General features: G+C 38.1%; 2 protein-coding genes across 8 annotated transcripts in view; one reads left to right on the top strand and one right to left on the bottom strand.

The window, feature by feature from the left end:
- The first annotated feature begins 7 nt into the window (after window positions 1-7).
- Window positions 8-16,763, top strand: LOC105428351 (uncharacterized). 2 transcript variants are annotated; one of them, XM_011640625.3, is made up of 5 exons: window positions 8-303; window positions 1,209-1,340; window positions 1,430-3,433; window positions 3,758-3,923; window positions 4,451-16,763. In XM_011640625.3, the coding sequence occupies exons 1-5, from the start codon at window positions 238-240 to the stop codon at window positions 4,663-4,665; spliced, it is 2,583 nt and encodes an 860-aa protein (XP_011638927.2). In that variant the 5' UTR covers window positions 8-237; the 3' UTR covers window positions 4,666-16,763. The 2 variants fall into 2 exon arrangements, with proteins under 2 accessions (XP_011638927.2, XP_025074357.2); XM_025218572.2 differs by lacking the exon at window positions 8-303 and adding an exon at window positions 716-856.
- LOC105428352 (A disintegrin and metalloproteinase with thrombospondin motifs 9) overlaps window positions 15,394-27,856 on the bottom strand; it is a 38,688-nt gene continuing 26,225 nt past the window's right edge. For 5 of the 6 annotated variants that reach the window (XM_011640631.2, XM_089072652.1, XM_089072654.1 and 2 more), the window contains 16 exons: window positions 27,630-27,718; window positions 27,197-27,544; window positions 26,798-26,964; window positions 26,458-26,708; window positions 25,913-26,291; window positions 25,510-25,671; window positions 25,284-25,424; window positions 25,036-25,167; window positions 24,744-24,908; window positions 24,342-24,557; window positions 23,646-23,837; window positions 22,354-22,542; window positions 21,720-22,048; window positions 21,478-21,614; window positions 21,195-21,388; window positions 15,394-21,102 (listed from right to left, as the gene is read on the bottom strand). In XM_011640631.2, the coding sequence (XP_011638933.2) occupies window positions 20,971-21,102; window positions 21,195-21,388; window positions 21,478-21,614; window positions 21,720-22,048; window positions 22,354-22,542; window positions 23,646-23,837; window positions 24,342-24,557; window positions 24,744-24,908; window positions 25,036-25,167; window positions 25,284-25,424; window positions 25,510-25,671; window positions 25,913-26,291; window positions 26,458-26,708; window positions 26,798-26,964; window positions 27,197-27,544; window positions 27,630-27,718 (3,223 nt within the window). In that variant the 3' untranslated portion in view covers window positions 15,394-20,970. The remainder of the gene's footprint in view (window positions 21,103-21,194; window positions 21,389-21,477; window positions 21,615-21,719; window positions 22,049-22,353; window positions 22,543-23,645; window positions 23,838-24,341; window positions 24,558-24,743; window positions 24,909-25,035; window positions 25,168-25,283; window positions 25,425-25,509; window positions 25,672-25,912; window positions 26,292-26,457; window positions 26,709-26,797; window positions 26,965-27,196; window positions 27,545-27,629; window positions 27,719-27,856) is intronic. The other variant, XM_011640633.2, reaches the window with a different exon arrangement.

Consider the following 27,856-nt stretch of genomic DNA (forward strand, 5'->3'; position numbering starts at 1 on the left):
TAGGTCAGTGCGGTGTCGGTCGGCGTAAATGCACCGGGGTGCGGCGCAGGGCACGCGAGCGACAGTCGACGGTAGTGGTTGACGGAGTCGTGGGACTAGTTGGAGTCGCGCAATCGGGACTGATCGAGAATGCTCGCGGCTGACTGCCGCGCGAGAGAGCGAACGGGTGATGGCGAGTAGCGATGGTGGTAGTGTTGGGTGACGGTGGTGACGACCGCCGCGGATTTTTTTTAACGAATGGCCCTGTCCGAGGTGCATAATTTGGCCGCGATAACCGGCAGCAATGCCTTCGCCATTGGCAAGGTGAGGATATTCTCTCTCTCTCTCTCTCTCTCTCTCTCTCTCTCTCTCTCTCTCTCTCTCTCCTCTCTCTCTTTCTCTATACATATATCGCGCTTCGTCGATCCGAAGGATCGAAGATTTCCTTCGCTGGCGAGTTTCATGGAAGTTCGTGTCAACGATTTCTTTCATTTAGCTGCATCGCAATACTCGTAAGCATACACTCTCTACACTCGAAATGACATAAGCGTATATTGCACGGAGAGAAAAAGAGGAGGAGATTGCGCGGGGAGTGTAGTCAGAAAGAGGAGCACAGATCCATCGTGCCGTAGATGTGAGGAGGAAAACCAAAGGGTGCGATCCGCGTTTGTTTAGAAGCCGTTATACCGAACGGGAAAATGAGAGAGAGAGAGAGAGAGGGGGGGGGAAAGAGGAAGAGAGAACGCCCGCGTGAGATTGTCGCGTTTCCGAGAGTATGCAAATAGTGACGATATTGGCCCCGTGTCTATCTCCATCCTCGTTCATTACGTTCGACGAGCGACGATATTCGGCGGGTATTATTGGATCTGTCCCTTGGGTGCGTGTGTCTCTCTTTCTCTCTCCCTATACGTGTGTGTGTGTGTATGTTTGTGTATGTATGTGTGCGCGCGCGCCTGGGATCGTGACAGCGACGGCTCCGACTTTTCGTGGGCTGCGAGTACGATTCGTTATTATTGAGATTCTTTACTTTGTCGGCCGCGGCGCGATGTCGCGCGGCGTCGCCCGAGCCTCCCTCGTCGCGCCGTTCGAAAACAATCGATAGATTCGTCCACCGCTTGGCCCGCGACGCGTACACCGTACGAGGGATTCGCGGGAGTCGCGTTTTCGCAAAGGTCGTCCCACCTCTCGAATCGTCCTGTCGTCTCACGTCGACCGATTGTCTTCCGCAGAATAACGAGACCGAGCACGGTGGTGTCAATATGCTGGAAGTACCGCGGAAGGTTTACTCCAGGGATGAAGTGCACGGCGTGGAGTACAATCAGTGGGGTTATGATTTAACGGGTTGCGGCACAAAAAGAAACGTAAGTAATGCAGTCATTTTTTTTCCTTCAACTTTTCCTGCAGCCTTGAACGTCGTTAACGTCGTGCTTTGACGTCGCGATCTGTTTAGATGAACGTCGAGGACGAGGACAGTCAAGATTTAAACAATCCCATGGTCAATGACTTGGTATCGAAGATCCTCGACGAGGACCCTATTACCATTGATACCTGTCAGAATAGTTACAACAGCGGAGGTACGACTCATTATCAAACGGACTCTGCCAATTCCTGCCGCAACCAGGCTCTCGTGGACAGGATAAAAGCTAATCTAGCTAATACTGATCAAACGGTCTTGCGTTATCCGTTCACCAGCATGGTACACGGCATTCGCAAAGCCAAAAGAGAGTATCATAATTCCAACAATCTCTGCAATGACTTGAAAACGTTGAATCTCGGCACGTGCGTACAACAGTCCATGGAACAGAGTAATGCGTGCAGCAACGACATGGTGTCAAACGCGTATTCGTCTGATCCACGTTCGCACGTGGTACACTCGAACGATGGAGCGACTATATACACGAGCGGGAATGGAATGCCGCTGTGCAACGACCTATTGACGACTACGAGCGGAGCGAGCTACGGTAAGCAGTCCGGCAACTGGACGGAACCCCTTTTAACCCCCTCAGTGGGATGCCACAGCGAATTGGTTGGGGGAGGACCCCCTACCTACTCGAGAATATCAAATTGCGCTAAACCGGATCTCAATTTTAACGTCACCGCGCTGACTCTGGCTCTGGATTCACCAAATTCGATTCCCATCAGCGAACTCGAGTATCACAACAGTATGAGGCAGAGCACATCGTCGAACTCGTATAGTAACACTATGATGAACATGCATGACGTGTACGGCGTTACCGGTAATCCTAGTCAGGGTCCTGGCTACAGGCCCAACTCGGCGATGACTGATTTAAGCGTCGACTCCGGCTTCTTGTCAAACTCACCGTTACAACACTTCTCGCCCGCCGACACGGCTCTACACACCTGTTTCGGGAGCGGCATGCAGCGCAACGGCATCGGTGATTTCAAGGACGTTCACGATAGCGCCGCTAGATTAAATATGACGAATATTAGCATACCCAACGAGCAGATACAATTCCTGCAGTCGCAAGCTCGTAGCTACAAACTGGATCAAGCTGTGGACCAAGATTACAAAAACTTAATTGATTACTATCCTCCTGGTACAAACAACTTTGTTGCATCCTCGGCGAGTAATTTAGACACGAACGAGAACGTTTGTTTCCCTAGTGATTGTAGAATCGATAATAGCTTATTAAAGATGATCAATCCGAAATCAAAGTCCCTCGAAACCAAGACATATTCGCCGATAGGTTTCCCAAAGAATCTGAGCTCGCGCAATTTGTATCAGCCTATCGCCAAGTACGGCTGTCACAATTATCAACAGTACACTGCCAACAGTGGCGACAGTTTGAAGATACTGCAGCAAAATTCCACATTTTATCACAACGACTTGAAGCAGCCTAAGGTCAACGCGTACAAACTCGATGGGTTCGACTTGACCAAGGAGATCGCGTTTCCCTCGGGAGGTCACTTGACCGACCGCATCGCGGGATCCACGCTGGACAAGGAAGCCTTCAATCAAATTATGAAACAACGACACCATATACCGAAGTTACAGAGCATTCCAGCTGGAATCCCACCGCCCGACATCATCTTTAACTCGGGGATGATATCGGGAACGAATACCGTAAGATCGGGGGCATTTCCATCCGTGATGCCAGTCCCCGTTCCCGTACCGGTTCACCCTGTTCCGCGACTGTTTTCCGCTCTCTATGGCGGAAATTTGAGCTTCAGGAACGGCAGTGGCGCGGCCAGGAAGACAGGCCCTTCGAGCATATTACATTTTAATCTCGAGCAAACGTACGAGCAATTCAAACAGTTGGAAAAGGAGCGCAAGAAATGCGAGGCCGGATTGGCCGCGCATTTCCCGGGGAAACGAGTGACCAGCGCGAACAACATACCCATCCCACGCCTTCAGGGAAATCCATCGAGGGTGGATCGTTTGATAATCGATTACCTGAGAGAACACGCTCGTGTTATTACATTGATAGCAAAGGTAAATTATTAACGTTGTCTACGAACATTTTTTTTCTCTATATAAATATAATTATTTAAAATTAAAAAAAATAACGATAATTAGCGATAATAAGCGGTTATTTTAATTTAAAAAGATAAAAGATAAAAGAAATTAGGCATCTAAGATCCTGCCTTGCCAAATATCTGTTATTTACTACATTTAGTTAGTTCGAACAATATTTTCGACTTATATTGAACTATTTTAAATTTATTGTCGTTCATATTTTTTTATTTTACGTAACATACTAAATAAATATATGCATGCATATATATGTGTATGTGTGTGTGTGTGGGGGGGTGGTAGATGGAACGTTTACGCGGAACCACGATGAATCAACGCGTGCACAAAGCCATGGAGTATTGGCTGGAAGCTATCAAGTACGTTCAGGAATGTCGCAAACAGGAGATTGCGAATGCTATTAAACGTCAAAAGGAAAATCCACATTGCATTTTAGCATACGATGACAATGGTGAGTGTCATAGTTTTTATAAATATTTTCTTTAGAACGAATACGAAACTACTGCAAGTATTAAAAACTGATTCGCGACGGTAAACCGCTCATGCGCAATTAATTTACTTCCAAAATAAAAATCTTCAAAAGTTTTATTTATTTTTAACACGCAAAGCGAACAATAAAATTCTATGTTCTAACGATTTTTCAAATTTTCAATTTTCTTACAGATTGAAATTTCGGAAGTAGAAGTTTTTAAAGTTCTTAAACAATCTGCTTTAAACGATAAAGCTCTTTTTAAAATCGATTAAAAAGTTTATGAAGGTTGGAGCAACTTTTCTAATTATTCTTTCATTCAATTTTAAAAAAGTAGAACGAACGTAGAGATGTCAATACATTACGTGATTAAAAAACGTAATGCCAGACGTAACAAAATTACCGTAAATGTTACAAATTAATTTGAGTACATGGCAATGTAAAATATTATTGGATTACATGTTTAATGTCGAATACCGTTATTTGCAATGTTTACGACGTGTGTGCAGATATTCTGACTTTGGCTGGAAGTGTTCACGAATTAACGAAGGCGTCGCGATACGCGCGGACCGGTATGTATAACGCACTTCAGGCTACGCTACTTTATGACTTGGACATAGAGAAGAAAGTCGTCGAGACTTCTAAGGACCCGGTCCTAGAGGCAAAAACCCACAGCGAAAGTCAAACGAAAGACGGAACCAACGATTACACAAGCAATACCTAGCAAACTTGCGCTGAATCCACTTGGTATCGCTCATCTTAAAGTAAACTAAAAAAATCGAGAGTCCAGCAGCTTTTTACTTACGTACAGTATTACGTTTTTGAAAAGCTTTTGCTGGTGTTTACGATTAATTTACTGTTGAAACAAAATGCCGCCCATTAAATTCAAAACTTTCTCACTCGCGATACACGAGGTAACACATACGAATGTGAACTAAAGCGCGAAACGGACATTTGGAAAAAAAAAAAAAAAAAAACGCGTGCGACTTTTTACAGGTTATTAATAACTCCATAGTTTTCTACCATACGTATTTTAATGCTTACGACAGTATAACCGACTTAGCTTTTCGAGGGCACCGATTTAGATACGAGAGTTTCGCTGAACTGCCTATTCTTTATCGGTTTATCTCTGTCGCGTGTCAAAAAAAAGTAAGAAAATATATATATCGCTTTTTCCTCGACGCCAAATGGAAATAAACCGAGAGCAGTGTCGATCGTGTTTGAACCGGTGAACGGCTGCTAGCTTTGAAATCGTTGACGACTCGTAACTCGCGACAAGAACGAGATTGCTCAGATGTATTACATCCTTTAGAGATATGATAGAAGTCGTTCTTTGTACAATTACTCGTTTATATACGTATCTTAAGTTAAACGAGATATAGATAGGCAGTGAACGCCGATGTACTCGTTCAAAATGTTCGGCAATGACTCGTTAGATTAGATCAATGTGGCCTTCCTTGAATGTGTGACCCATAATGTGGTAGTAGATGTTCCAGGATTTGAATATTTCGCGAAGTGTAAGTGCGATGTTTAATCGCATGCAACACGAGCTTATACATATAAATATACAGCTTATATATATATCTACAAATGTAGATATATATAAAAGCTTTCATATATTATAAAATATGTTGTTTATATAGTCTAATGTCAAACTTTTCACTACTGATATCGCTCCGGATGTATTTCTCACTTGACGAAAAAGTATTGACATATACGACACGCACATACGCGAGGTAATCCATCTACATTACATCTACAGATAAACGCACAACGACATTCGGCTACACTCGCACAGTAAAATATTTGCACAGTACATACATACGTAAATATGTATATATGTGCGTGTATACATACATACATATACATATATATATATATATATATATATATATATATATATATATATATATACACACATACATATATACGTAATATTAATTTATGTCGTTGCTGTGTGTTGCTGTTCCTGCTTTACAAGTCACTTATTGTTATATTCTGTATCAGATGTAACGTTGCTGCGAGCGCAGCGAGAAACGAACATATCGCGATGAAATCGCGATTAATGCCGATCGCGTACTTGTAACTTGATGCTAATTAGTACCTAAAGTTTCTATTATCTGGCATTTAATTACGCCGAAAGAATAACCGAGGTCAATCATCTTTCGCGCGCGTGTGCTTTGATCTCTCTTTCGTGATAAATCGTATCGCATATTATTGTATAAACTCCGAAAAGTTCGCCATTCCAAATTGTCTTAATCTTTCATCTTTCAAGAATGTAGATCTGAGATAGATAGATTCGGAAATTAAACTCCTCACAATCGCGCTCATTGTGACACTTGATTTTTTTTTTTCTTAATCGCACAATTCGTATGGTAGTTCAGTTGTCGTCTGTTTCTCTTTTCCGAAAAAAAGAACGCGAAAGTTGGCGCGTTTGAAGGAAGTACACGCCTGTCTCTTACGAACGTCCGAATATAAAAGTCTAGTGTAATGTCGCGCATCGATAAGAGCATTAAGAATACAGCATATGTGTTTGACAATCCCTTATAAACTGCATGCGATATGACGTATTATTACAACAAACTTATGCGTGCACGGACACACGCGTACACATTCACACGCATACGAACGCGTCCTACATACACATATCAGTATTTTGAAACCCGGATGACCAAGTACTGGCTATGAAGTGGAAAAGTGATGTATGCTTTGCGATGAGGATTCAAGAATCGAAAGAAAGAAATAGAGAAATAGAGAAGAAAACTAATTTGCAAGATTTGATTTTGAGTGTAGAACCACGTTTTAAGCGAGCTTTGCAAATGTAGTGAATTTTAGTAAATAGTATTCATGTTTTAAGATTTCATGCTTTTCGATTGATGTTTGATAAATCAATAACAGTTTTCGTGAGTTCAATTTCGATAGTTGTTAGTTGCAAAAGTAGGACTTTACGTAACATTACAATTTTCACGCAAATAAATATTAATAAATAAAGTACTCTTGAATATTTGAAGCATATTTGAATATTTGAAATCTGAGCTCAGCGATATTATACCGGTTTTAATACGTTCACTGCTAAACTCAGATAAAATGTATTCTTTCTTATACTTCTAAGCCACTAGGATGATACTGGTTATTCTCGTTTCAAGTAATGAATACGATGTATATGTGAACGGCTGTTTTTTGACCAACGGCATTTATATTATCTTTATGAAATAGCTTCTTTTCTTAATCAAGATAACGTCACCATTGACTTTAATACGTTCTTTTTTCATCCAAGAAACTTTTGTATATAATAATAATTGTGTTTGAGATAATTATCGAACTCTACAAGATTTGTCAAACGTGATTTTTAGATAGCCAGCTAACATTCCGACTGAAGGAAATGCCGTTCGTTGAGGACACGCTGCCTATTGTATGCATATGCTGTATGTGTATGCGTGCTCGTCACAAAGCAAAGCAGTATAAGTGTGCCGCGTCCGTATATGTAAATAAAAAAAAGCGATGTCGTAACAATATAGCCGAAAATATGGCAGAAACTGACCAATGTTCGAGGTGCGAGACTGTTAAACTATTGATTACCATATATGTATCATAAAAAGCGACGCTCTATATATATATATATATATACATAAACCAAACATTTGTGTAAATTTTCATCACGGTATTTATCGCGGTGAACAAAGTTGTGAATTGATAGTTTATAATTGAGAAAAAGAGAGATAGTTATAACTTCTCTATTTTTCTCTCCTAAGATTGATTTAAGAAGACACATTAATTGCTTGGAGAAACTATTTCTGAGAAATTATTTCTTTCAACATTAAACTGTCAATTTCTGTCCGAGGAACGAAGTGCTTGTTTTATGTATATATGTCATCGTGTTAAAACTTAAAGAAGTTGCTTTTCCGATGAACGCACTTGTCGAGCATTCGTGATAGCGATTGTGTCGTTATTCGATAACGTCGTATCGTAAACTCATATCTCTCGTCGTAGGAAAATCGCGAATCTCGTCCGCCATTAAATATCGTGAAAGTATTTCTCTAAACGGCTTGTAAGATTAATGTTAAATTGATGGTAGTGCGTTAAATTGCGACCGACACGTATTCGGAGCTGTCAACGCGTAGTCGATTGAATAGTTATTTTTCTAGTTGTTTTTCTGTCCTACTTAAAGAGACTCGTCGCGAGGCCGCTACTTGCGATATGTATTATTCGTTACTTGCGACTTGTGTTTATAGATTAGCGGTTATTGATTTGACGCGACCACTTTGTCATGTCCTAAAGTGGCAGAAGCTTTTGTAGACGATCAGTATTTATACGTTGATAACTGAGATGTTGATTAATATCTAAAGTTTTAATGCGTTTGTTACTAATTTTTTTTTTTTTTTTTACTGGGTCAAACCCGGTTCAGTTCTTTTTTACTACACGTTATGTAAGCTTTATAGTTGATTTATCGTAGTTATTTGATGTTTTATTCGTTCAATTGTTCCTATATAGAGGGGATATAGAAAAAATTCTATGTACTAAGCTAGTAGACTTGGCTAGTCGAGCATACGTAGTATCGAGGTCCTTTCCGACTTACACTGTCCACGTTGTGTATTCTTTCGTTCTTCCTATAATAGCTAGGCACCACTTTCGAACTAAGCCTAGCAGCCTAAGCAGCTTTAAGTCTCAGACGGAGTAAAGCTGAAATTTCGTAGGGCCTCGTGCTATGCTCATTACGAATTTACCATATTATGTGTTTCAGCGCGTGTAGCGTTATTTATTATATAAATTTACTATCTGTTTGCTTAATACAATTTCGAGTACTCTCGAGTCGTTTCGACACTACGATATTGTACCTCGAATTTAGTAATAGCTAGAGACCAGCGTGTAGATATTCGAAGGAGCTTTCATTCTATCGATGGATAACGGGGATAAGCGAGACCATGTCGAGACAATGGTTTTGCGTATGGTACTGTCTTTGCGCGTGTATAATAATTTATATGTACTCGGCGTAGAGAGAATAAATGTAGACAAATAATATTGTGAGCAACAATGCGAAGCGAAAATTGAAGTGTTATGTTATCAAAATGTACAAGGTTCCCGTTTTAACTATATTATTTTTTAATGGCAAATTCTTCGGTCGATGTATGACAATTTGGAGACGTAAAAGTTTGAAAAGAAATTATTTTATTATCTTTTATTGTTCAAGTATCAACGTTTTTTCTGCTTATCATAATGATTTTATTATTAACGTTATATTTTTAATTTATATGAATTTTTACGTCATCGGGCAATAGAGTATTGCTTAAACAAATTTAAACATTACTTGAACATTTTTCTTTTATACCTGAGACTATTTATATCTTTTTTGTTTGTAATCTTTTCTCTCTAAAATTGAAACACGACTTATTTTGTAACGTTTGATGAATATTTTAAGGAAATTGACTGGTCGGAAGATAATATAGTAAAAACGGAAACGCTCCGTATAAACACTCAGTACACACACACACACACACACACACACACACACACACACACACACACACACACACGTGTTGTTATATTATAGATTTATATGTATGCGTGTTAGGAATCGTTCTCGCGCTTTTCATGATGAAGGGAAGAAGTGCACTGGCCTGTATATCGCGACTCGCGATTACTGAGCGAGAATATATAAGGAAATATATCGAGAGCTTCTTAGGTAAAGCTAGGGAACAATGTGCGGCTCTATCTCGCTGTCTTTCTTTCTCATTTTCTTCGCAGCCTCTCTGTACGAAGAGGACGAATCGAGATCTAATGTTGAAGATATTCAAGCTCCGCTGTCGATCGATATCCGCACTTATCTCTCCGACCGTGTTAAAAATCGCGATACGAATAGCCTGGAGCAAGGTAGACAGAAGTCGTAGTGCAATTTGGAATTTAGAATTCGTTTGTTATAGACGCGTTATATCGGCCCTAGATTGAGACTCGAACTAGCGCGAATAAGCTCAGGTCATGAGAAGCTTCCTGATGTTAGGACCTAACGGATATTTAGACACTTAACTACGAGATTCGACGGCACGTTGTAATGCCCCTGCCACGAAGTAATTCTTCCCGTCGCGTTCGTTTTTTTCTGTTTGTTATGTCATTGTACATATAGCTACGTAAGAATGCCGGAGATTGGAAAACCGGCTACGGATTTCGCCGAGTTCGAGATCCGACACTGCGCCGAGACGCTTGACGATTCTCGCTCGCAGATGAACAAGAGATGAGACGAATGTTCTTTTCTTTTCTTTTTTTTTTTTTTTTTCTCGCGTCTTCTCCTGTCATCGGAAATCGAACTCGCCGAGATCACGGTCGGTTTTGATGTCCGACATAAATTGACCAGGGTCGGTAATTAAGTAGCGGTACCAGCGTAAATTTCTATACGTGATACGAAAACGAAGGCGTTCAGTTGTCGCTCGGCCATTTACGAGGGATGGTGCTGTCTTGCCGGCCGGTTTACTTGTAACACACACACACACACACACACACACACACACACATACATCGTCGCTTGTTTTACATGACATACCGCATAGCAATAGCAATAGCATTACGTCTACTCTACGCGAAGAGGAAGAAGAAGATGAAGAAGAAAAAGGAGAGCGCAAGATATCATGCTGTTGCGTAGATATCATTATACCGTTTGTCTTAGATACACATACGGGTCTCGTAAGCCGTTTACGTGTTTAGAACTGACGGAATGATGCCATTTCTAATTATAGCGCGTTAGGCTCACTGAAAATCCTCGATTAAACTCGTCGACGAGAACGATCCGCAATGCGGGTCACGTAGACGTCGCCGTAAGGTATAATCGGCATTAGAATGGTCGAATGGATTTGACGTTAAGCGGATTTGTACCTAAGTCAAGGATAATGAAACCGAAAACGACAGACGCGTTAATTGTATTAATCGTCAACATCAACATCTCCGATACGTTGAATACGTTTTAACAACTTACAGGCACGCTCTCATTTTATACATGCGGAAATAAATTAATAAAAAAAAGAATTCCTAATAAACAGTGTCTTGTATCGACCGTTCTTATATCGAGTACTACTGTATTAGTTGGATAACTTTTAACGGGTTTAACTCTGCGACGAGGCGTAGTAGAATTTAGCGCTCGAAGAGAATCGAAGAACTCACTTTTCCAAAGAATCCTTAAATCCGAAGAAGAAACAGGAAGAATTTTTCCGATTTAATTTCGAATCTATCTCCACCCTGCGTAATTTTTATCGCGAATCGAATCGCATCGACGAGAGACCGCCTGGTTTTAAGACTTGGAGACGAGTTCTTCGATCCGCCTAAGGATGTAACTTACACAAAGCTGCTACTTGTCTATATACATATGAATGTAATCTATAGATATTCGCGTCCGTTAGATTTTAAGAGTAAAAGAGTCTTGTTGATTAGAGTTCCTAATGGCGAGTTAGCTAATCGTAGAACCGTTCTCCATCGCGATGACGGATTGGATCAACGAATTAACCCGAGCGCATCTTAGCTTAGACGGTCCTGTCTAATTATAATCGAGGACTGATTAGGGGAGGTAGAATTAAACCCGTTGGAGCGAGTCCGGCTTGCTTACGGCACGTCTCGCGGGAAACGCGGCGCGTACAAAGGCAGACAGCGATCCTCCTCCCGCTCGTGAATTAAACTTAAAACACAAAAGACAATCGCGACCACATCGCGCTTCGAGGCGTCATGTGCGTTCAGGGTAACGGGGAGGGGAAGAAAAAGAAACGAAAAATAAAAAAAAAAGAAAGCGGTGTAAAGCGGAGCATCGGCCTACGTCACGTCGACGAGATCGAGCGGAGGTGCTCGGTTTGCGGACCATTAAACAAAGGATACTGTACAACGATTACGCTACAATAATATTTAATGTACCTCTAGGTGGGAACGGGACGCGACGGGTCCTCGCAAAGTCAAAAATCTTCTTGTCTCTCGCATGGCTGATCGTGCATTCGCGAATTAGCCACGTTTGGCGCCCCGGGATTCCTCGCGCCCGTCCCGGGATATGGTAATCGTTTCCCACGTGTATTTTATTAGAGCTCCGACGCGTTTGGTACTTTGGAATTTAACGGGATGACTTCACCTTCCTTCCCTCTCTTCGTCATACGTAATAAAAACTTCAGCCCCGCGATCCGAAGGGTCTTACGTCGAGCGGCATCGCGGCCGGGTACATCCCCGCGGTGGAGGGAGGCCGATGATCCTCTGTCCCACGAGGTGAAACTGCGTAATACCTTCTAGGATATCGCCCTTTTGCAAAGGGCGCAAGAACGTGGCTCCTTCTGAAATGGCCTTTCGATCTCCAACGACGCTCCAAGTCCTGAATCCTCGCACGTATCCTTGCGCGTATCCATCTCATTTCCGTTTCCTCGCGTTCGCGAGCACGAGTGGCGTTTTAGGTGTGATAAGAAGAAGTGGCTGGGGCTAGGTATACCGATAGTTTCGCCGTCGTATTCATTGGCTCTCTCTCGTGTTTCTCGCGAACGAAATTGCCGGAGTCCGCGGATTCCTCGCGATCCGCGAAAGACGCGCTCGCGAGCACGAGTGCGTTACCGCGATTGTTATTTTTATATTTAACCGTAAGATTTTTACAGCGAACGAGAAACGAGGTTTAAAAGGGAAAAAAACCGACAGAAAAAAGGGGGGAAGAAAGGCAGAGCCGTGAAGATGAATCGAAAGTACGACGCGCGCGCGTACGACGATCGATGTCTAATTTTTGCCAATTTAAATTGACTTTCATCTCGGTTTAACTTACCCTACATCTTTTTTTTTATTTCGAGAATTAGAAAAAAAGATAAGTTAAATCGAGATTAGAGATAATTGAAATGGGACATGAAGGGGTTCAATAGGGATTTCCTCGATATCTCCCCGCCAGCGTTCGAGACTCGCAGTTGATTTTCGATTACATAAGTCTTCGTTGCGACATGCCTCGGGTGTTAATCAACGTTAATTACTACGTGTCGATTGCTACGTGTAGCGTCTTCGTGTCGTCGTCGTTGTCGTTGTCGTCATCGTTGTCGCCATCGTTGTCGCCATCGTTGTCGCGCTGTTCGCTCCGACTTCTTCGCGCGACTCGTTTTTTCTAAACCGCGGCGATTTTTCTAGCGACGGTTCTCTCTTATCAATACTTCGACATATCGTATGAGGGAGATAATCACAAAATCCCTTCGAGGCTTCGAGGACATCAACGCAAAACGTCCGCACGTTCCCCTCTCGGAAGACATCACCCACTCTCTTCCCCCGAGCCCGGAGTTCTACGATCGCACGAATGATCTTCGTAAGATTCTGCGTCTCTCCCCGGCCCGGTTGAAAAGCGAATTCTTTTCGGAACCAAGAATATTTTCGTAAGCGCTTTTTCTTCAGCTTCGTTCCGCATTTTGCGTATCGACATCACAGCGAGACGCGACTCCTGAAAACACAATCGGTCGACCACACCATACAAGAGCGAAATCTCGAGGTTCTCCGCGTAATCTTCAATGCTTCTAGGCTGTGACTCGTAACCGAGAAATCTACCGCGCGTTTATTATCGAAACAAATGACAATCCTTCTTCGAGCGAAAGTCGAAAACGAAAAAGGGGAAAGGTACGGAAAAAAAGAAAAAAAATAAATAAAGATAAAATAAAGGTAAAGAGGAAGACACGCGTCAAAAGACAGAGAACATTCGGATATGCTTCTTCCTCGTCCCGAATCTTCGCGATATTCGTCGCATTTTATCCTCAACGCAATATTCATCGATACGTAACGATTTTTATCCGTTTCACCGACACTCGCTGTGCCTCAACAGCGAGTATCTAACGAGCGCATCACGAATAGGAAGAAAAGAGAAAAAGAAAACCCGAGCACGAAGGGTCTCGGGATAGGCGCGTAGGACGCGAGGAAGGCGAGACCAGAAGACCGATGGACCTTTTTTTTTTTCTTTTTCTCATACATCGCGCTGCAGATCGTGCCGACATCCGACGCGGGAAGACAGCGTAATAAATATAAAATAATAATACGCGAATGATATATCTTTAAATGGGCTGTGGTAGAAAAAAAAAAAAAGAAACCTTTATATATACTTTACATATATATATATATATACCGGATCCTCTCGTTTTACCACGTCATAAAAAAAGGGGGAAGAAACGGCATCTCATTCAAAGGCGCATCTGTCTTTCGAGCGTGTGAAAGTCACTGTCCTACCGTTTTGTCACACAACGATTACCTTGCACAAAGCGTACCTAATTATATATATATTATACATATAAAAATATATATATATATATATATATATATATATATTGATAGTAGGATCCGCCGTAATGATTGTCAATAATATATCGTACCTATCGTATTCGTCTCGATACGCGGGCAGATTATATATATATATATATATATATATATATATATATATATATCGAGCTAATAGGCTGTAAATCTCCGAACGGAAATCTCATCGTTCGGATCGGAGCAGATCCGTTCTCCAGCTGTGTGTGAGTGTGTGCGGTGTAACGTGACGTCGTCGCTTCGAAAATCTCGGAAGAGGATCGAACGTTTCTCTCAGCGATTCTCTTCGACTCGCCTTACTTAACTCCCGTCCAAATGGATTTGCCTGATCGCCAAAAGAAATGTTAGGAAAAAAAATCAATTCAGTTACTCGGAGAGCGGATGATCCTCGTTCGATCGTTCCGACGGAATGAAGCTATCGCGTGGAATCCGACGTGTGCGTCTTTTGCATTAAATTATGTTGAATTACCAATCTCCCCCGGCTCTCGTGGCAAATCCATCTCGACGAGGCGACAGCGATCCACCTTCCGCGAGCGACGTCGAAGCGGCCGCGACACGGTGAACGCACACACGCGTAGACATTTGTATCAGTCGCGTAGAGCGTAGTTCGCTAGCTGGGAAAAAAAGAAGAAAAAAAAAAAATTTAAAAAGAAGACGAAGGAGAAACGATGTTTTAGACTCTTGCTCAATCGGTCGTTTCGTTCTCATTTTTCTAGGCCGGGAACGATTCCCGAGGGTAGCTGAGAAGAACGTGGACCATTCTGTGCGCTCGATCGCGACGCACACATACACACGAGAGTAGTTCGCAAGAACGTTCCCCGTTTGCACTTGTTTTAATCCTGCGAGGGCGACGCGATCGCGGGATCCGTTTGCAAAAGCGAGAGAGACGATTCGCGCTTAGAGATGAGATGCGCGAATCGCGCAACGGAGAAATTCCTCGCGTCTCCCTTTTTTCTATATATTGTTATAAGAAGAAAAAGTCGATCGGCTGTAGGGCGTCGCCCCGCGGGATTAAAGAGCACAATTTGCCACGCATCCGGATCAATTTGTCGCGCTCAGACGTCGCCGGAAGTTCCTCCTTCGTTCACGCCCCTCATCTCCTTCGGCATCTCCTCCGGATGCGCAGTTGAGGAACTCTTAAACGGTAATAGATGATGATATTTAGAGAAATTTTCCGGCGTTTGTTTCCTTTTTTTTTTTCTCTTGCGAGCCCTTTAATACCGGCGCGTGTTCTTGTAATGTATTTAATGTTGCGCGATGGTAATCTAATTGTTGCACCATGTCGAGGATTGTATGTGTATGTGTGCATGTATGAAAGAGGATTTCATTTTGATATATTCGATGTGTCTCGCGATATCGTCTATGAAAATTTTGTATGTGGTGTTTCCCGCGCCGGTGTTTTCTCGGGGCGACCTCGACTAATGTCCATTTTTATCGGTGTGAATTAATTTTAACGTCGGCTTTAACTTATTTTTTATCTTTCCTAAAAATTAGGAAAAGGTAAATTAAATTGAGATTATAAAATTAACTTATATTGATAAAAATGGACATCGGATTTGATTAACTTAATCGGCAATTAATCGCTCGCAGCGAAATTTTATATATTCATATCTTTTAATTTTTATTTTAATCTCGGTTTAACTTACTTTTCATTTTTTTTTTTTTTAGTTTTTTAGTTTTTAGACAAATTAAACCGAGATTAAAATTAATTTATATTGATAAAAATGGACATTAATAATTGTATAAACTTATCGTCCTGAATCTTTTTTTCCACAATTAAACATAAGAGATCGATAATAAATCAATTGCCGATTGAATTAATTGAATTATCGCCGAGATCATCCTAAAGGGTTAATCCCAGATGAAACGATCTTCGAATTAAAGGATCGGAGAGTGGCTAAAGCGCGATTTGTGCGAGGCGCGAAGTTGAGCGTACAAAAGCCACGTTTTTTTTTTCTTTTTTTGTTTTTGTTAAGAGCGTAGTCGTAAGTATGTAAACCTGAGCTTAATGTACTGTCTCTCTCTCTCTCTCTCCCTCTCTTTCTCTTTCTCGTAATGAAACTGTTTGTACTTTACTAGTTTATTAAACGCCCGTTTAGACTTACATCGTAAGAAGAGAGTTGAGAGAACGGCATGTTTAACGCGCGTCCCCCTTCGGAGTCGGAGTTTTACTTTTCTGTTTTATCCTCGCTCCAATATAAATATCTATATATGAATATAAATATATGAATATGTATTACGCGTACGTGAATGTGTCAAGTAGCCGGAGACGCGTATCCACGTGCTTTCGCTTTGAGAGACATTTAGTAATTCTCGATAGATCGTTTTAAGGCGTTTGCGAGCGTGATGCTGTTCGAGCAAAATCTAGAATCAGCAAAGATGGTCATTTCTCTTTCTCGTCCTATTATTATTTTTTTTTTTTTTTTATTCTCCACTTTACGTTCGAATACTACGACGATTAGTAAATGTGTTTTACTCAAAGTGTCCTTCCTACGTAAATTTACTTGTTCGTTCTTATAAGCTAAATAAATGGTATCTCTTTCATGTTCACATGTTTGCATACGTATACATTTATTATGGCCAAACCCCTCCTTTCCCCGCCCCTCTCCCCCTAGCTTGTATAATTTGCGAAACTTTAGATAATTATTGAAATTTTTATTTTTGACATACGTCGCAATTCGCATTTATTTAGCAGATCGTTACAGGTGTCGTACAGCGAGATAAGTTATCACGCTTACTATATTCTGTCATCATTTACAATTCGTCAATCAAGATGCAATCAAAGAAGTAGAGTAAGATTGACGGATAAGAACAACTCGCTTATCACTGATACGTATTCTCTTTCTCTAAGGTAACACAGCAGATCTTGTGTAATTATAAAATTTAATATTAATATAAAATTCAAAAGCTATAAAATCATCAAATTTCTTGGTTAAACGAAAAATTATATTATTTAATTTTGATCAAATAAAAATTTATTATTTTGAAGAATCTATTTAGTATTAGAAAACTTAGTTATTTCTTCTAATTTGTATTGAGATGCGTGTATTGCCATTCCATATCCTGCATCCGTTCTGAGAACATTATACATCAGCACACATCGATCCAAAAAATATACTTCTTTTAAAGAAAACTTATATAAGGGTTCTCCAATAGAGCGACCCTATATGATTCTCACCACCTCCATACTTTATATTTCTCCTATTACAGAAGTCGGAAGCGCCTTCATCAGAGCGATTCTACATGATTTCTCTCATTGTATATCTCATATTCTTCAGGTAAATTATGGACGCTATCTGGAATATGGGTGCTTCGATTTTTCCTTTCTTATTCATATTATCAATCCTTTTGGCACCCTTAGGAAAGGGCCTTCCTTTCCTAAAATAAATCAGATTAGGGACAGTACTAATTAAAATCTCAAGAATTACAATTCTAAGGATTTTGAATCTGAATGTTCTACGCAGCAGATTATATATTATATTTCAATTATAATAATTTACGTACATTGATTCACATGCCTACGATCATACGTCACAATATTTCAATATTATTTTTTGAGAGAATTAGATTTGCTAGAATCATCTTTGCATTATGAAGTAAACAAAGATACATTTCGTAATTTATTTAAACTTTATATAAAATGTACATTTGCCACATATGTAAAGAAATACTTGAAGTTGGCAGTAGAGGATTATAATTACTGAAAAAAATAGCGAAACCGTACGCGTACGTATAGTGACGTTGAGTCTACGAACATTTATATAATTTACTAAAGAAATACATTCCGAATCATGTACTGTCTAGACTGTAAACACGTATAAATGAACTTTCATTGGATCAAGTTTTGTCGTATCTGTCAATAAAATATAATTTTTACACTGAATCTTCAAAATTACATTCATTAATAAAATGATTCCATTATATCGATCTATATATCTATAGATTAAGATAAAAAATATAAACATATAAAAGACGGATTGTCAATTATTATATTATTATTATATCCAATGTTTCCTATTTTTTTAATATAAGCTATCATGACATACAAATAGAAGCACCGGATATTCTTTCAATAATTTATTAGGCTAATTCGAAAATAATTTTCTTCAAGAAAATTAATGAAGAAAATTAAATCGATTATTTTTTCAATTTTTAATATCTTTATGTATTAAATTTTAAAAGATCAATAAAAATGAAGCGTATTTGATAATTTCAATAGAAGAATATAATTTCACTCTTATCTTTAATGGTTAATACTTTAACAATTAATTATATTCCAATATTTTTGTTGTAATTATTTTCCAATATTTTATTGAATGCAAATTAAAAATAATGGCAAATTAAAAAAATCTGTAATATAAAAAGGATGTAGTCTTGAGACTTTGCATATCATGATAGTGGGAGATGAATTAAATGGAGCATTCGCTCGAATGTGTCCATTTAAAAGGCATTAGAACACTTATGACGTTTAATATACATTACACAATATGTCGTTACGTGATATACGTTGTTACGTTGTCAATGGAATTGTAAAGCAACGAATTCTCACGCGTGTATTTAATTATCGAGCGACAATCGATCAATTAGCTGCCTACAGTATTACATATAAGTTCGCGGCACAGGGACTCCGGGGCGCATGTCTCCCTTCACACTCGCAAACTGATATAGGCCAATTATATTGTCTGCAAATAAGGCATTAGCAATATGCAGTGCAATATGTTGTCGATCTGCTAATCTTAATACAAGAATTAAGTAAACATCGCGCTTCTTTACAGTTTTTACACGATTGAAACCGTCGCGACTAACGTCGTTAATTTTGGCATTTCGAAAATGCTCAGTTAAAAGAGAAATGCATTCACTCGCACTTCGTTTACGAGATAGATCGCACTTTCTTTGTCAACTCTTATTATGCTACAACGTGGCCAAGATTGGCAGAGATTATTTTGTTATACACTTAACAATTACGTATACATATCCCATATAGTAATATTAACTATGGCAGTCTGTCGAAATACGCGTATTTATATAGCTAACAGACATTTGAATTATAAAGTGTCCAGTAGAGAGAGACACTTTAATATCCAATGACGCAGTATCGCAATCGTTAGAAAAAAATATATTGTACTGACCAATCTTGTTGGTTGTTTAATGTAGAGACTAAACGGCATCGCACGTTCACGTCAACAAATTGATGCGACGCGATAAAATACAATAAGAATTTCCTTAGACTCTATTACTACTACTTCATAGTATAAATATTATTATATTAATATTAATATTAATATTAATATTAATATTATAAATATTATTACATTATATTAATAATATTATTGGCTTTTGTACAAATTTCGTGGATTTGCATCAGTAATGTAACACAATTGTATGTAATTGCACGTGTAGCTAGAAAATGGACTTTCTGTTCGATCTTTATCGGAATAAATGCAGAACGCGCGTCGTTGAAGTTTTAGTTAAAGATCTGTCAGACAGTTTTCAAAACTATCCTGTAACAGCATAACATCTTTGTTTTAAACATTAGATGAGACTATTATATATTAGTTACTACTGCGCAAGATACACCATTTTCAAACTACTTTACACACGTACACTTACTAGTAGATTTATTCATTTTACACTCTCTATGTTATTAATGTTACTACGATACTTTCGAGGCAAAACGGATAGTATTTTCCTACGCAACGCAAGTAAAAAGGAAAAATAATATCCCAACAGCTTGTTCAATAAATTTCACAAATTCTTTATAGTTCTTGCAAGCAGGAAACATTATATAAAGTAACCAGCTTGTATACAAACGAACTCGACTACGCTATTCTTTTTTATCTAGCTGGAAGCTACAAATTGTTAATTGTTCTAATAAGTCCAAGATATTAATCGAGATGTTATTTCCATCTCGGTTATACTCTAGCGATACTTTATTATTAAAAATAAAAAAATAAGACATCAATTCATCTTAATGTCTCTTTTTTTAAAATCGATGGGACATTATAAAAAACGGCAGTGCTTCATGATAAAGGCAAACTGTAGGATCGTAAGATCATCGAAAGAGAGCGTAATATTAATCGCGAAGTATTCGTACGGTGTAAATTGATACCATTGTCAATTATTTCGAGTTTGTGTTATGAAATGCATGTAATGATTTTCGATGCTAAACATTTTGATATCACTATGTCTGCTGGAAATTTAATTTGTGGCGAAGAAATCCTTTTGGTTAGAAATATTCATTTTAGGATAATAAATTTTTTGATTCATTCCTAATTCACGCCCTTTGATTTCATCAAAATCGCTCCGCTAGTGATGATTTATATATGAATAGTAAATAACAAATAATAATTCTAATGACGAATTTGCATATTCATACTATTCATAAGCCTCATACAAATAGCAAATCGCAAATCTCAAATTTATGAATACAAATCACGCATAGTCTAACGCTAGCCTGACGCTTATTTGCTTCTCCTTTTCTTTAAATTTTGTAGTTCTGTATTCAGAAAGACGCGTTTCCTACAAGTACATAATCGTAATTTTAGTCTGTATAATCGCACATGTGTAACGGTAATGATAGATTGTACATCATGTCACGTGCATTTCGGTATATCCGTAACTCGCCGGTCTATGAATTTCGCTATTTCCAATTGTACAATTGGAAAAAATATATACTTCTTTCCAAGGGAACTATTAAGAAACTAATTGAGTTTAAAGCAAATCGGTGGTAATGACACCACGACTCACGGTCGCGGGATCATAGGACAGATTGGTGGAGTACCAAAAGTTGATGGCTCTGACTGGGAGGTAACACGTCCAGCTTTAGACCCGTCCTCGGCTTGCAGAAGCCACAGTAACCGCCGCATTTACCGACGATTCGTTGATTACTCTAGATGATACGAAGAATGCATGCCAGAATCTTTATTTTAAGACATGGATTTCTTTGAAAGATCAATGATTATTCTAAAACTAATAACTTACAATTCTATTAATCGTGAGAAAAGCGCTTGAAGGTTCTTTAATCCAGGTAATCTCCGGTGACAATCCCAGGACAGTACCTCTCAAATCAATGCTGAAACGTCCTTGCGGACATTCAGTGAGGCTGTAACAATCGCCAGCTTTACCATACTCCACGCGCTGCATTCCCTTTGTCCACGAAAACGTATAGTCGTTCGCTAAACAGAAAACATCAAACGTGCACAATTGCATATAAAAACTATAAAAAATTGAATACAATTATTTATAAGTCAAATGTTATGCTTACCTATAATGTACAGTGTCGTAGGATTAATGCGTACCCTCTTAAACATTGTTCTACCAGACACTGTACCCAACTCGGACACGCAGTTGCAACTATCATTTCTCTGACCATTGAATGGACACGTGTGTGGGTTCCTTAATCTAATACATTGAAGTCAGAATATTATAGAATGCTAAACTTATTGGATCGTTAAAAAAATATAATATATAATGAGAAAATTATTTAAATTATGGAAATAAAATAACCTTTTGTCATAGATTTCCGCATAGTTCTCGCTGTCGCCGGCTGGCAAAGTCAAGTATTCCCGCGGCTCGGAGCTTGACATTTCGTGACAATAAATCGACATATTTCTTCCACCAATTAACAATGGATATTCGCCATCCGTAGTAACCTTGAGTCGTTTCTGAATTTCGAGACAGGTGACTGACCCGCATCTTTTTTGATTGCACTTACGCTTTTTTTGTGGCCTGTATTCAACCGGGCAATAAGTCCGCGGTACTTTTTTCCCGGTAGTAGTATCGTGACAGTAAAGTCTACGGGTCTGCCGACCCTTGCGGCCACAAGGATGGCTACACTATAGAGATAAACAAGAAAAATAGATATAAAAGACATGCGAAAAAGTAAATAAATTGTTTAAATTTTATAATTATAATTATAAATTACAAATTTTTTCTTTTTCTTAAAATCTAATTTTTAATTTTTAAATTACGAGAAATTATAAAAAATTTTTTAATTACTTTTATGCAAAATTAATAAATTAATAAATTTTAATACAAGACGATTTTGATATTTAAAACTACTTATATTCTTTTTATAATTGTTATAATTGCTAATTAATATGCAATATTAAAAGTTAGAATTTTTCAGGAATATACTCACTTTTCTCCAAGCACCAGCACTCCAATAATATTTATCGCTACACTCACGTAGCTTACAAGTCTGCTCACCATCCGGTCTTTGATCCATTGGACAACCTTCTGTTGGACTTGGATCGATCCATCCGTAACGATTTACTCGATGACAAGTAACTGCACGACGTTGTTTTCCTTCGCCGCATTCCGCCGAACACTTATGGAAAAATATGAATATTTAATTGATTATAATAAATATTTATAAGCCTTTCATTTTCATATTACATTTTTATTATGTTAAAAAGAAAGAAAACAAGCACGCAAGAATTATCGCAATATTTCTATTAATAATTGTAGTCTAAGTTTTGTTTCATAAATTTTGTAAAGAAATGACTACTATAATAAATGTTATAATAAATATTGTAATGAAAGAATGTATTATTAGATAGAAAATTATCATGAATAATTATTAATTGTAAAAATTTTATTTGCCTCTTGATGATTTTTCACAGATAAAATTACATGTATTCTGTTCAATAGAATTTTTGTTTGTATTTGTTAAGTTAATTAATAAATTACTGATAGAATAATAATAAGATAAGATTCTTTCATCACATATATTAAAATTATATATTTTTTTTTTGCTCAATTATAATACGAAATTATGCAATCAATTTGTAAATACATGCTCATACATAATCTGAAATAAAAATATGTATATGTGTATATAATCCAGATCATTGTTATTTTATTAAAAGCCAGTACTCCAATAATTATACGTTACTATGATGGCTACATAATACGACGCTTTACCTTCCCAGGATATTTTATTGATATTAGTATTATGTGTGAATATTATAGATATGGTAATATTTTCTGAATCTGCTAGACAGAGTGTAAGTTACACATACATTAGTGATCAAATATCATTTGTGCTTATAAAGTGGAAAATACATTTGTATTTTTCAATAAATATAACATGAGGTTAATAACATGCATAAAAAAAGTCCATCGCTTGAAAAAAACGTTAAATGTTTCGCACGGACTTGACAACAATTCTGTGAGTTATCAAAGTCATGCATAGTTCATCGTAGAATCTAGAAACTCATTTTCTATATCAGGCACAATAAAATTAGTTATTTATGCTATCGCTGCAATAATCCTTATTTCTTCTTGCTTTATATGCAAACAATCGCGTACGTGTAAAGCTCGATTTAATTTTCACTTTTATTTTTATTCAAGATTATGAAACATTCGTAAACTTGCGCATAGCAAATATGATTGTAGCAATGCTGGCATAAGGTTGAGGTATAAGAATACCTCCGACCAGGAGCCTTCTTGCCAGATATAGTCACAGGAAACGCGGTGACATAATCTCTGCGATTTTGGTTTGCGCAATTTCATTCTCGAGCACTGCTCATCCTTAACGGGTACTTCCGGCCCATGGTTGCCTCTTCTCATCGTACATTCCACCCTTCGCGTCTGAATCCCGGTGCCGCATGATTTCGAGCACTGCAAAATATTTCGATTCCGTGCAAACTGGCCACTTCGTCATCACGATGAAAAAATTTAGCATTGGACATCATTGTCCATCTGGTACTGGCATGTTTGAATATCGATAAAACTCCGCCAAATCGTTTTATTATTGTTTTATTATACTTATATAGTACATTGTAAAATAAAGTAGATCACACACAAAAGGCATTCCCCTTGAAATAATTCGTTTAACAATTTTCTTAAAACAATGTTCTATTCATCAATATTTTTAAAGGGCCTATATATTTATTTCTTTATCGATTCTTCATATAAAATTTCGACAAAATTTTAACTTAATTGCTACTTTCATATTTTTTTAGGAATTATAGAAAAACTTATAGCATTTGTTCGATATACATATATTGATTTGCTTTTTGGGTATTAAAAGATTAAAGTATGGAAAAAGACAATTTTATTAACAAGAAACGCATCATGCTTCATAGTTTTATATAATTTCATTAAATAATGAAATTTACTTACCGGAGTCCAGCTAGACATTCTCCATCTGCGAACGATGTTAAGTTCCAAATTATTCTCCCTGCTGATCTTGGGATGATTTCTGCAAGATTCTTTCTGACATCTTCGTACATGTTTTGGTCGTTCATCGCTACACTCCTTATCTGGCAAAATTTCGCCACGATGACTTTGACAGCGGACTTGACGATGCTGGAATCCATGTCCACATATCGCGTCACACTAAATCGTTAAATAATAAAAAATATCACTAGTTAGAGGAATCACTATATGTATATAATTTTTATTTTTGCGTAATATATATTCTGAAAACATGTATAATTTTTCATTATATTTAATTTTATGTAAGAATACCAAAATCTTCATATAATAGATATTAATTTTATATAACAAAATATGTTTCAATACCTCGCTCCAAGCGCCGGTATTCCAAGTCGGGCATGGATGACGATTGCATGTGATTCTGATTATCGGTTTAGAGTCGCAATAATAATCAGGTACAACCATTTCAGTTTCCGAAGATATACACCTCACTATTCTGTTTTTATATCCAATATTGCATTTCCGCGAGCACTAGATATATGAATAATGACATATTATATAGATTTACATTATCATTAATAATGTAAATCTAAAACTTGCAAAAACTCTAAATTGTACGAATATATATAAATATATTAAATACAATTAATAAGCCTACCTCTCCGTAAGATCCTATATGCCATTTGTAACCCGAATGGAACGTAATACCGTTATTGTCAATTTCATTTTCTTGTGGGAACGGATCTTCACGCGGACGATTTGTTGAATACGTGATCGGTGGCAAGTTCACCTAAAAGAAAAAGACAATTCTTTTATAAATATCACATTATAGAAAACGGAAGAAAAATAATCACAATAATGTTTTCTTCTATCAATAAATAAATAAATATAATGTAGACAACTTACGATATTAAGACATGGTTTTAGTGTGCAAGTCATCGAAGTATCCGGTTTTTCGGAATTGGGACACTCGTTACTTGTTGTACCATCTGCATTTTGACAAACAACTTTTCGTCGCGACGTTCCCTCGCCACATGTCACCGAACACTATACAATAAGAAATTAGAATAAGAAATTAGATTCAACTGTCTTAAAGGCAAAATACAAAGTAAACTTGTCAAATATACTGTACCGGACTCCAATCGCCAGCATGCCACTGATAACAAGGACCAACATTGCAGACTTCCGTCGTTACAATTGGCATCTCGCTACAGAAAGTGCGTGATATTACGCGATTCTCTACATGGCACCAGGAAGCTCTATGTCGTTTTCCCACACCACAGGTCACGGAACACTAACATTTTATTGCAACATGTATGTTTTATATTAATCTATTATTATTCACAAACATTATCTAATATCAGACATGTAAAGCATGACAAGTTAATATCTCATTGTTAGAAAATCTGATCTTAAGGAAAAAATGCTTAAAAATATATCTTTCATTTTATCTAGCATACTAAAATATTTCTCTATAATACCATAATAATTAAGATTTTAATGTGTCAAACTTTATGTCTCATGTCCTATCTTACCGGACCCCATTCTCCCAGATCCCATTTCGGACAAGCTTCTTGATTGCATATCCTCTTGAGATGCTTCTCCTGTCTGGCGCAATTCTCTTCTCGCACCTGCCTCTCATTTGAATCAATGCATATCGCGCTTCTCAATTGCACACCACCGCCACATGAGACACTGCAAGCATTCCATTCGCTGTAACTCCAATGAGCATCATCACAAGGACCTACGCATGACTGATGCTCGCTCGGTTTTTCGATGTGCAGGCATGCGTGCGCCGGTATCGGTCGTGGAGGATGCGACGAATCTAACAAAATTTGAACGCATCGCGAGGTGATGGTTTGCACGCCCGGACCGCAGTGATTCGAGCATTCGGATATGGAAGTCATCTGCCACCTGAAAGCGATTCAGATAAATTTAGCGATTAGTCATCGTGTATGAAATACCACGTAAATTTCAGTTACAGTAGACGCATAAAATCGTATACATTCCATACATACTTTTATCTCATAAATTTTTAATAACATATTATCGATTCTACATTTTCATATGTATTACTTACTGTAGAGTACAATGCTCGTTGCACATCTGACTTTCCTCTTGTGGTTTTTCCTCGGCTCTACAATAAGCATCGGGCACCGTATCTTTGTGTTCGGTGCTTTTACATTCCGCCTTACGATATTTCATACCCTGACACATTCGGTTGCAGGTCGACCAATCGTTGAGTAGCCAAGTATAGCTGTTCAGGATTTTCTTCGGTACAGTGTACTCGTACGTAATTTGCGGAGGATAGACGTTCTCTACGGACAATACCTGGAATTCCGTATTCTTAGCTGAGCGGAGTTGCATCGTCGCGGAAACTACTTTTAGCCAAATGACGCAATTGTAAACGACGAACTTGCCTCCAAAATTAAATCGATGGTGATAGGCCGAGAACTGTTTAGTCGTTCCACCACTGATTCTGGTCCGCTATATTCGATAGTGACGTCTGGATGCACAATTACCTTGCGATGCATTACCATAAAGTTCCCATTCAGGATGTATTCACCATTTTCTCCAATTCGCAGTGCTGCATAACAATAATTGTTTCGCTAATAAACGATCAATTGAAACCTTTTCAGAAATCAATATAATAAAAAGATTTTCACGGAAAAATTAAAATAGTTTACATTGCATTTGGCACAAAATAAAACTAAATATCTTTTTATTGTTATATAACATTGATCTTAATCCTTTAGATGTAATGTTTCCATGTTAATTAAAAAATTTATCAAAGATAAATCAAAGCAGAAAAATCTTACCGAGATAATTACTATCGTTATGAGAGCCCAGCCATCCGTATTGTTTAATATCGATGTAGCTGCTGCCGGCAGGTATTTTAGCTACCCTCGTGTAACCGTATACGCTGGTGTTGTAGGCGCCCGCAATCCTCTGACAAGTAGAATTGTCACCACTGCAAACCCCGCAGGTATCGAGTTCGGCCGTTGAATTCAAGACATGATCGCATCCAGCGGGCTTACACTGACCATTGACGCATATGTGATAAGTGTCGGGGCCGCAGGGTGTCCCGTCGATGACTTTATCACGTAACATGTAATATTGATTGCTCTCCACTTGGCAGTATAATTTGCAACGATCTTGTGGCAGTACTATAAAAGAAAGTTTAAAAAAATCGAATTAACTCCATTTCATAAATTAAAAGGATGAATTAAGAATATATAAATCATCACCTACTTCTAGTATATTTTGCATGCCATTTAACATCTCTAGCAAGATTCTGAATGTTAAAGTTATTGTTGTCGAATTTCGAGCATTGTTGTTCTCTGTGAAAAAAGAAAGAAAAAAAAATTAGAATACTAGAATATAAAATAATTGCGATTAACACGTTTCAGATCATGAAGCAACTACACTTTTATCAGTTGTTTTGTTTTTAGAAACGTTAATTAATCGATCGATCTTTG

Source organism: Pogonomyrmex barbatus, unplaced genomic scaffold, assembly GCF_055798465.1.
Source record: "Pogonomyrmex barbatus isolate J1 unplaced genomic scaffold, ASM5579846v1 scaffold14, whole genome shotgun sequence".
Lineage (NCBI taxonomy): Eukaryota > Metazoa > Arthropoda > Insecta > Hymenoptera > Formicidae > Pogonomyrmex > Pogonomyrmex barbatus.